Here is a 10101-nt window from a genome sequence, read left to right on the forward strand (position 1 = left end):
TTTGGACACAGAGTCATGTGGGGCCATCTGTCTTCATCAGCCTCTTGCTTATTGATTCAAGGCCAAACCTGCGAATGGTTGACAGATCAGCAACCAGATCGGTTAAAAACCAAGTGACGCAAGCCCGATGACAGTAGGGCACGGATGAAGGCCCACAGTTCCAAGGCACAGGCTTAGAGACTATGGATAAAGAGTCATTATTGCCAAAGGGACGGAAACCGAGGTCCAATGACAAAGGGCAGAATATGTTAGCCAGTTGCCTATGGTCCCGGTGGGCCTACGATCCACGGATCATGAGCTGGCTGTGTTGGGAATTGGATACAGTAATATCCACAGACTACTTTAAGGAATCTATGTGTGTCTTCGATCTTGCTCCATTGCTCGCCTACAAGAAACTCAATGAGCTTGGTCGGAACTGGTCCACCGATTCCTCTAGGATCATTGGTGATATGAAGACGAAATCATTGCGTTATATCATTAACTACAGAGCATAATGATTTTTCAATATACATGGTAAGCTACATTGTAATAGAAGGAACGCTGGGATATATCTGCAATAAAAGGTTAATTAAAGTGATCCAATAGAACTCCCCGAAATCACTATAGAATATAGGCTGGGATTTGCCTCTTACCAGGATATATATCTTGTCTCTAGCAGAGGCTTAGCTTCATATATGAATAGTTCCATGCAAGAAGCTGTCTTACATTCATGCATGCCACGTTGCACCATCTTCATCTCACCACCATCTAATCTATAGTGGAGCACAGGAATGAGTGCTGCTACAACAAGAAGTTAAAGCTGCATAACAACACAAGAAAATACAGCCATCATACTGTATACTCACCGCTGTTTTCAGGATAATTCCCCCTAACCTAGCTGTTTGACTGTGTCTCAAGATATCTGCAGTTCACCATTATTGGGGAGAAATTTTGCTCACTATAACCACCTTTTGCCTCACACTCATGCAGATATCATAATCCTCTTTTAACTACTATCATGACCCCTTTCACACCTCCCATTGCGGTTTTTAGGACCATGGGTAACCAAAGCAGTGCCGCAGCTCGACTGCTTCAAAACTGTTATCGCACATATTTTCAGGATATTTCCTCATCTCCCTGATCCTGAGGGCTATCTGACCTTTATGGTCCCCAGATGGGGTGGTAGTGAGGACATCCCCGTCATCAGCATGACTGATGACTAGGGACAGTATGCAGGGCATATTCCTTAACCTAATGTAATGGAACGGCTATGTTATTAATGACTGCAGTGATATTCATAGCTCCACCGATCTTACGTCTAATTTTAAGGAAGTGACTGGATGGAAATCCTGCGTTCAGCTACTACCATCCTGGGAAGTATTGACACCCACAGAATTCCTGAGTTAGAGGACGTAGAGATGATGTTTAGTTTCCCTCGGGACAGCCTTATTGTGAACCTTTTATATGAGAGGGATTGCCGTCAAAATTGTATGAAATTCACTAATCAAAGGAAAACTTGGTAAATGCTGGTGATGCAGTCATTGCTCTCCTTAAGGTCACCTGCCTTCCACTGGTGATTGCCAAGGCGGCAGTATATATTAATGGAAAAAATAAGATTTCCTGAATATACTGAACTTTTGCAGAAGCAGGAGCTGGATGTAATTGACGTGATTGAGTTGCTGAGTGAAGACTTTCGGGATACAGTGGTATGGAGGTATCCAGAATCCTGTCGCAATAACCTGGTGGATTTCGTTCTAATAGATCGAGTCACTGAATTAAATAGCAACTGACTACGGCCGCTTCCCCTTCTAGCTGCGTAAGGTCTACCCCAAGCTGGGTTCATTGTTCAAGATCATGGTCCGGTCATCAGCAGGGGCTGGAGAAAGTCTGGCCCCAGGAGAACCCCGGGGCAGTGCAGACTGGACAAGTACAGTTCGTCAAGCATAGCCTCTTTGATAGAAACTCCACTGAGAGCGCCAATATTTACTTTTTGCGAGATTTCATGTAAGGCTGCTCTTTCCCTGCACAATGGCTGCTAACTTTCCCTGCACAATGGCTGCTAACTTTCCATACTACTTTCATCAGTCATGACTGGTAAGATGACTATTGTGTGCGCATCCCGTCCGCCATAGATCCTAGCTCATTTCAATTAGAAGAAAAAGCACATTCTTTTTATGACAATATCCCATGGTAGCCTTAACATTTGTCCACTTGCCGCCTCAAGAGACCAGAATATTAAACCTTAAAACACATTATTCTGATCACTGAATCTTAATCACTCCCTGCAGGATCATAGTAGCCCAGAGGCATACTATTCCCAACCCCTAAATAAGCAAAGTCGCTGGTTATTCACAGACCTGCTGCCAAATGAGCCAACTGATGAATGTCTCCGCCATCTGGCTCAATACTTTCACATTTTGATAGTTTGGATGCTAAATAAAACCAGGTAACAGCATTCCCCACAGTAGTAAATTTGTCAGGGAAGTTATCGCGTGAGTGCGAAGTGATCTGCTGGGAGATCTTAGGGTCATTAAGCTGATGAAAGAGATGTGAGATAGAGTTGCAGTCATCTTTGTCAACCAGCCATGTGTTAGGGTTGATCTCTAAGAATGAATAGAAACTTGCATCCTTAACTGTGATCAAAGGCTTCTGTTTCTGAGTGGTGCTCAGGAGCAACTCAGGAATTCCCTCAGGGATGGATAGTTGTATGATGACTTTAGCATTTGAAAGAAGTACATTCCACAATTGATCAGGGCCACCAATTTCTATGACACAGATCAGGTGAGAAATGTCGTGCATCTTGGTGTTGATGTGCCACATGACTTCTTGGTAGAGAAGCAAGCTCTCACGGCTTTTAGGAGGGCCATGACGGCATATAAGTAACTTTGGAATGGAGGCTGTTGGGCTTGCCTCCATCCATTGGCGGCAAAATATTTGATATGCTTGCAGAATAGTCATAGTCTCATCATTGGGTCTGAATTGTGCAAGATGTAGAATGTATTGCTCTAATGGTTAAATAACAACATTAGCTGAGCATTGACATATTGCAACAGGGAATGGGGAACCTATTACCCTCTGGATATTGTATGATTGGCGCGTTGAGTGTTCTGCACAGGGAGTTGAATTGTCGACCATAGAAGGTGATGTCTGTCTGATTCATATGCTTGTTCAAGCCGTCAATTCTACTGATTATCAGCTTGTGCATTTTAGATACTATAGGAGGGCGCCTCACTGGTCAACACAAACTGGAATAAATCCAATGTGCTTTCTGGGTAATATGTGCGGTGCCAATGGGTTTGGTACTGGAGAAACCACTAGATCCACATGTTCTAACCTCGTCTGAATGAAGTCCCAGGCCCTAGCCGACGGACTATTAGGATCCTCAACGATGCTATTCTGAAGCATTAAACGGTTTTCGTATAGAACTGGTCGCTGGGGGTCCTGTTGCTTAGACAAAAGCGCCAGGGTGAGTAGAGGTGCACTATCAATGACCACCACATCTACACCTCCCTTTGACCTGGGCAGAAGGGGCCCATTGTGGCGCAGCCAATATCGTCTGCCATTCTCATATACCCACTCTAAAATCTCCAACTCGTCATCAACTGAAAGATACTTGAGGGAGTCATTCAACCCCTCCAGGATGTCCCTCATCTTTTGAATAATATTGAGTACCCCTGGACGTGGCTTCGCAACATACCTGTTAGGTAGGCAATCTGTCAATAAGCTTCTTGCTCAACAACACTACTTGAGATCGAAGCCCAGACTTTGGAAGAAAAAAAAAAGAAAGTTGTACTCACCACCTGAAATCAACCCCCATACAATGAGCAAACCTCACCAAGGCATGCCTCGTATGTACATCGGGTTTGCCCTGACAAGTCAGGCTGAAGAATGCAACTTTGACTTGCCTTTCTCTGAGGTCTCCGGCATATTGCTGAGCAATAGCCCATGACCTAGGTTTGACAGTCTGTTCGTAGTCTTGCTTATCTGCAAGACATGCCATGAAATGACTATCAACCTCCACAAGACTGTCATGACTGATCTGGGGGTGAGTCACATGTCCAATCCCAAAAGATCTAGAAGCCGTTAGCAACAGATCATCTGGTCCTCCAACTCAACTAGATACCGTATGCATTTTCGCGCCATGGAATCCGCCTGCTCATCTAGTGCTTTTCTTTCCCAGCCCCAGAAGGTGGCCAGCTCACCCCGGTCATTCGCATTCCTCGCGCGAGCTTCATGTCTCAGCACTAACGGCACAATATCAAGCCTGAACCAGAGCTGAGAGCAAAGACCCGGGCATTTCAGGACAAGGGACTCTGGCAAGCCAGCACCGATGAACTTCTCCATATACTTGGCGCTGTAGTTCTGGAGCTGCGAGATGATCTCATGGCTGATCTCAGCCGGATCTCGAGAAGCACGCTCTTCCCATTCATGAATGACACAGTCCAGCAAGTATGTCGAATTGCGAATCACGATCGCAATTCGAGTTTTAGAGCCTTCTTCGATAAGTTCCGAAAATCCTGCCCAGATAGTCTTGGTACATCTGTTAGAGTCGCATTGAACCAGATTAAAGCAGAAGAATGACATGAAGGCATAGATTGAGGCAGTCTCGTCTACTTACATTTGGAGTTTGCCCCGACCAGGAAATTTCCGCAGGTAAGGGGCGGACAGGAATGTTCTGGTTCTTTGGCGTCCTGAGATCGACCATTGTTACTCCCTTATCACCCTTGTCAATGAAAGAATTTGGCTTTATCCCAGAGAGAGTATATCAGAATCTCCCTAGATATGAATCTCTCCTTTTAAATGCCGATACAACTCATACAAATTTGACCTTAAAATCCCCACTGTAAGTTGTGAGTTTTTGTGACTACATGCTGTAATCAGAACTTCTAGATCTTATGACATTGCACACCAGTGACTCATTGGTAGAAGCCGTCTAGAGTTATAATCATCCCACCAGTCAATAATACTTTCTGGTTAGGTTGCCACCAAATCATGCCATTTCATGCCAATTCAGGCGAATTGGATCATTTAGAATCACTACTTGGTCATAGGACTACCTTTGCGTCTAAACCATACAATTAAACCAAATACCAATTTTTACATTCAATGAATGGAATATGTATGGTATGATTACACAGAGTGTGCTCCGTCTACTACTTGAAATTCGTGATCATTTATTAAATAGATGAAGCTCGAATGAAACAACAATAACACTGATGTCATAACAAGAGGGAAAAGGGGGCGGAACACATTCAGATAGTTCAATGCCTTATAAACCGAATGGATAGGTCTCGGCTTCGTTCAAGGGAGTCGAAGGTTGAACAGCCTCCAGAGCCTTGACTGCCTCTGTAGTTTCAAACCAAACATATTTATCAAATTGATTCTCCAAGGCGGTTCGAGAATAATGGGACTCTCTTTCTGTATCGGGGCGGTAAATGACTCCAATAAATCTCATCAGTCGCTGTCTCTCCGTAGAGAGGACTGATCGCAGGAGGGGAGAAGCCACTTCTGGTCTCAGGTCCAGGACAAAGCGGGAAATACCCGTACAGTGTGCCAAATACTCCCAGCTGTCTCTTCGAGAGGGATTCACCTTCATGATTCTCATGTTGGCATCCCATTCATCTGCCGCGGCCACTGTACCGGTATGTGTGTCACATCCGACGATAGCCACATTTTCTCGACCGAAATCTTCGCGCACGAGCTGTCCGACATTAACCTGACTTCTGGGACCCATATGTGTGTACCTGGCGTCTCCGCAGTGCGAATTGTGAGCCCAAACAATCGCCTTGGTCCCAGGCGGTTTGTCGCGGAGGACTCGCTTCAAGGTACTGACCATATGCGTATCTCTCAAGGACCATGACTTTGATGAACTGAACAGCATGACTTTATAATACTGTTCCGCATCCCGGATCAGGTAGGCATTTTGCTCGCTGCTTCGAAACTCCTCACCGTCGGCAAAGTGCTGGATGTATTGCACTCGATGCGCAAGTAGATCTTGTAGCATCTTCGTGACTCTCTTCTCGCAATTCGTCCCACCCCGCAGGAAAGACATCCCGTACATTGATGGCTCTTCCACCCATGGTTGCAGGCAACCGTAGCGTCTACGGGCTTCCTTTGCTTGTTGCGGATCGACATGGTCAAGGTAGTCGATCACAGCACAGATAGAGGTCTCCATACTGTACAGGTCAAGACCATAAAAACCCGCACGTTTCTCAAAAGGAAGTGAGGAATTGTAGTCGCGCATCCAATGCGCTAAGTCTTGGAATTCTCGATTCCTCCACATCCAAGTCGGGAAGCGTCGAAATGCATTCGGTTGAGGACGGGACTCTAACGTGCCCATCTTGGTAGCCAGGGTTGGCCGCTGACGGACGTAACGGTCGATGACTTCAGCGTCAGGCCAGTCAGCTTCAAGAGCAATGACTGAAAACCCATGCTCCCTGACAAGGCGTTTTGTGATCTCTGCCCTGGCACTGTAGAACTCCGAGGTGCCATGGCTACCATCGCCCAGTAGTACAACCTTGTACTCAGCCAAGTCATCGAAATGATGGGCAAATGTCGGATTGCTGATGGGAGGAAGGGGTTTTGCTGCGTTAGTGATAGCAGCAATTGGGTCAGAGGCCATTTGAGAGATAGATAACTTCTCACGTTGGTGCACAGGATTCCAGCAAGAAATGAAGCTTCTTGGTGCGACGAAGTTTCGAAACATTGAGGTTGTTATAAGGTGGTGCCATACTTTTTCATACAGTGTTGTTAGAGTATCAGAAGTAAATATCCAACAGATGACGTCTTCCATAATATGCCACATTTTTGTTCGCCAGAATATATTCAATCCAGACTGGTCTTTGTTCTCAAAGTCAGCCCACACAAGTACAGAATCTTCTGATTGGCAGCCTATCAGTATAAGTTTTTTTTTTCTTGATGTTTTTAATTTTACCCTTACAATACTAGGCCAAAGTTTGAGAAAGTGGGTTACTGTGTGTATCTCTGATAATCACCTAGGATCTCTGCCATAGTGTCCAGGCAGTCTCCAAAGAGTTTCCAAACTCAATTATATTGGTGACGCAGGAGTCGCCCATGTCACTCTCATGAAAACCTATGGGCCTTTGGAGTCGTTATAGCCACTGTTCCAACCACTTCAGGCGCCCTTTGGGTAGATCCCAGCAACATTGGCCATCCAACGGGCATCTTAGCGTGGGTGGTCCACACGCAGGATCCAGTCCAGTTAGTGCCCTTTGGGACCGTTGGGCTCCTGGCGTCAGCTTGGACGAAGTCTGCTTCGAGACGACCGAAGCGAGCCTTATACAGGTTGATAGATCCCAATCCCTCGCAAGACGGAATGCTTGGTGTTCCAAATCTTCATTTCACAATTCGTAAAGTTCTAAACAACTAGGGTGCATTCTCTAATCGCTTCCGTTATAGCCGAGGTTATTATCGGCGTTATCTGCTGTGACATCCTCGCAGAGAAAGGTCTCGCCTGCAGGCCGTCTCACTTAATAAATGGCATTGGGAACACTCCCTCCGGCAGAATCGTATCAAATGACCAGGGCCAGTCATCCAGTAGTTCTGGCGGCAGCTGAAACTGAGTCATGGGGTCCTCAAATCCGCTTAGGGGTGCGTGTATGGATGCGATGCTGTCTTCTTGATCCTCTGATGAGGCCAGACGGCTTTGCATATGGTCGGGGTTAGGAAACGACGACCTCCGTTGTGGACCAGAGGATATGATGGAGGATGCTTGAATGCGCATGTACTCGTCAATGCGACCTACCTGCGCTTTGAGTCGTTCGCTAGCACCAGTGGAACGCCGAAAACCTGACTCCAAACGATGCAAAAGCTGGGCCATTTCCAATCTATCCGACAGTGAGTCTCGCCGTATCGATATGCCTGTGGGGAATTGCAGAGCATGACCTACAGGAGTGTGCGGACTCGCCGATAAGATTTCTCAGAGAGACTTCCTTCCATAACCGACCCAAGGATATAGCCAATCCCGCCCAGATGATGCAGCTTCGAGAATCAGTCAGCGCATCGTCCGTTAAGGGGGCGGAAGAGAAAGCTGGGTAAGAGGGAAAATAGCATACCAAGGGAGAACTGATAGCTTTCAAATATTCGACTGGTACTTTGGAGAAGACGCTTAGGACTTGCCCTGCTACGTCGCATTTTCCATCCACCCCTCGGTCTTCGCTTGAGAACAGAACCATTCGTAGAAGCTGGAGAGTTGCTTGAATGTTAGCTGACTGGAAGCCCACGATATCATGCGCCGGATGGCCGGTGACAGGTGGGGTTTCTCGAAACTGCGCAGGCAGCGCAGAGTACATGGAAAGGACGTGGTCCATGACCGAGGATGCCGTCATTTGGGCTGGGCGGAATAACGACCAGACTTCGGTCTTCCCGTCAGTGTTTGGAGGCGAGCGCCATCGCTGGCAATCCACGGCATGCTCGAGTATTCGATAAAGGTCGGTGGTGAAGTTCCAGCCACGCATCCACTGACTCGGTTGTCCCTTTCCACCATAAACATCATTGAGATCCACCTGATATTCATTGTCGGAGGTAAAATCGTCATTCACCTCACTCGGATAGTGCACATTAGACTGGGCTTCTCGGTAGCGGATGACTCCGCCCCATACAATGGATGAATATACATCCAGCGTATACATGGACCAGAACTAGCACGACTGTTAGACTTTGGAGCAGGTATTGTGCAAGCAAATGGTCAGATGGGTGGAAATGCTTGGCCTACCAGTCTTCTCCGGACCTCAACCTCAACGGGGCTCAAGTCTTTGGGCCAGAGCTTCTCATCATGCAGCCCTTCCATTCCAGTCAACGTATGGTAGATGCCCGCATACTGTTGCATGTCCTGGATTTGTCCATTCTGGATGCCGGCAATGCTAAGAATGGCACATGTCCTCAGGTATTCGAGACCTCTAGCTGCCGCCAGGTCTCGAGGAATAGATTCCTTTGCCGCTGTGCAGAAGACCTCAGAGGGCGGGTTTGCCAGTTGCGAGGGACACCAGCGCTTTGAATACAGGGCCCCATCACGAGCTCGCGCAGAGGCCAAGGCACACATTGCCATGGTCGACGCGAATAACCCCTGATGCTTCAGGTACTCCCTGTTCTCAAGCTGCATCAGGAATGACGACCGATGGAACAAGGGAAATCTATCAGACGGGAAGAAAAAAGCTATTAGCCCAGCTTGTCTGGCGTTTATGGATATGGAGAATAGAATACATGGGATATACAATCTCAAAATAGACATGGACGAGATCATGGATGGTGCTTTGACAACCAATAGCAAAGGCCTTCCACGAATTCAAGATCGCCCCGTCATTGTGAGTTGGGAGTGTCGTCCAGGTGCCATTTAGAATGTCCCACGGAGAATCAGCAGTACCAGGCTGCGAGATAGTATCTGGACGGGCTGAATGCGACGAGGATGATCCTGCACGAGCCAAGCCCAGTGGCCGTGTAGACTGACTTGCTGCTAAACCGGTGGTTTTGGGAGCGCCTCGCCTCCTGGCTGGACGATCATATGTACACTGTATATCAAAGTCCGCGCAGTTCTGACAGGGAGCCAGAGGGCCGTTGTTTTTATTGCATTTTATGCTACGTCGGTGGCAGAAGTCACCTGTTGGAATGTTAGAAACACCACTGGGTCTGTCTTTGATAGGAGCCACGAACAAGCCTTAGAAGCACGCTGAAGTTTCCGCGGACGTTGCGACATTCCTACGATGTGCCGACAATAGGTTGAGTGTGGAGAAGAATGGCTTTCAGGTTGTTGAGCGCGTCGATTTCGACGATCTGTGGCGGTTCGTTGCAGTGGCGGCTGCTGACCAATTACATAAGTTTCCCAGGATACTCCGTACCTATCCTATTAGCTGGGGGAATGAGGGATAGGGATACAGCTCGGCGTCGGCCGGGGAAAAGTCGGAATATGTCTTGGCATATGCTGAATGGATGGATGATATTATTAATGCTACCCGAGGTTCTGAACCCAGACGCCTGAGCGTGTACGCAGCCCACGCGAGCTTCACAAAGAGCTCACATGAGACATACCCTCTGCACGTGACTGCCAAGATCATTAATAAGCCACAACAACTCGCATGACCATTTAAATACAATACACGCGCACAT

The 10101-nt window shown here is 47.2% G+C and overlaps 3 protein-coding genes across 3 annotated transcripts; all 3 read right to left on the minus strand.

The window, feature by feature from the left end:
* Positions 1-3207: 3207 nt before the first annotated feature.
* On the minus strand, positions 3208-4684 carry CDV56_103650 (putative heat shock trehalose synthase; the record flags this gene model as incomplete). Its single annotated transcript, XM_026757269.1, has 4 exons — positions 3208-3676; positions 3777-4052; positions 4103-4509; positions 4598-4684. The coding sequence occupies 4 exons, from the start codon at positions 4682-4684 to the stop codon at positions 3208-3210; spliced, it is 1239 nt and encodes a 412-aa protein (XP_026610587.1).
* Positions 4685-5248: 564 nt separating this feature from the next.
* Positions 5249-6601, minus strand: CDV56_103857 (uncharacterized protein; the record flags this gene model as incomplete). The annotated part of the gene is made up of 1 exon (XM_026757476.1): positions 5249-6601. The coding sequence occupies one exon, from the start codon at positions 6599-6601 to the stop codon at positions 5249-5251; it is 1353 nt and encodes a 450-aa protein (XP_026610588.1).
* Positions 6602-7465: 864 nt separating this feature from the next.
* Positions 7466-9046, minus strand: CDV56_104079 (putative C6 transcription factor; the record flags this gene model as incomplete). The annotated part of the gene is made up of 4 exons (XM_026757698.1): positions 7466-7826; positions 7889-7980; positions 8055-8639; positions 8714-9046. The coding sequence occupies 4 exons, from the start codon at positions 9044-9046 to the stop codon at positions 7466-7468; spliced, it is 1371 nt and encodes a 456-aa protein (XP_026610589.1).
* Positions 9047-10101: the final 1055 nt, after the last annotated feature.

This window comes from Aspergillus thermomutatus (assembly GCF_002237265.1).
Source record: "Aspergillus thermomutatus strain HMR AF 39 chromosome Unknown NODE_298, whole genome shotgun sequence".
In the NCBI taxonomy this organism is placed as follows: Eukaryota; Fungi; Ascomycota; class Eurotiomycetes; order Eurotiales; family Aspergillaceae; genus Aspergillus; species Aspergillus thermomutatus.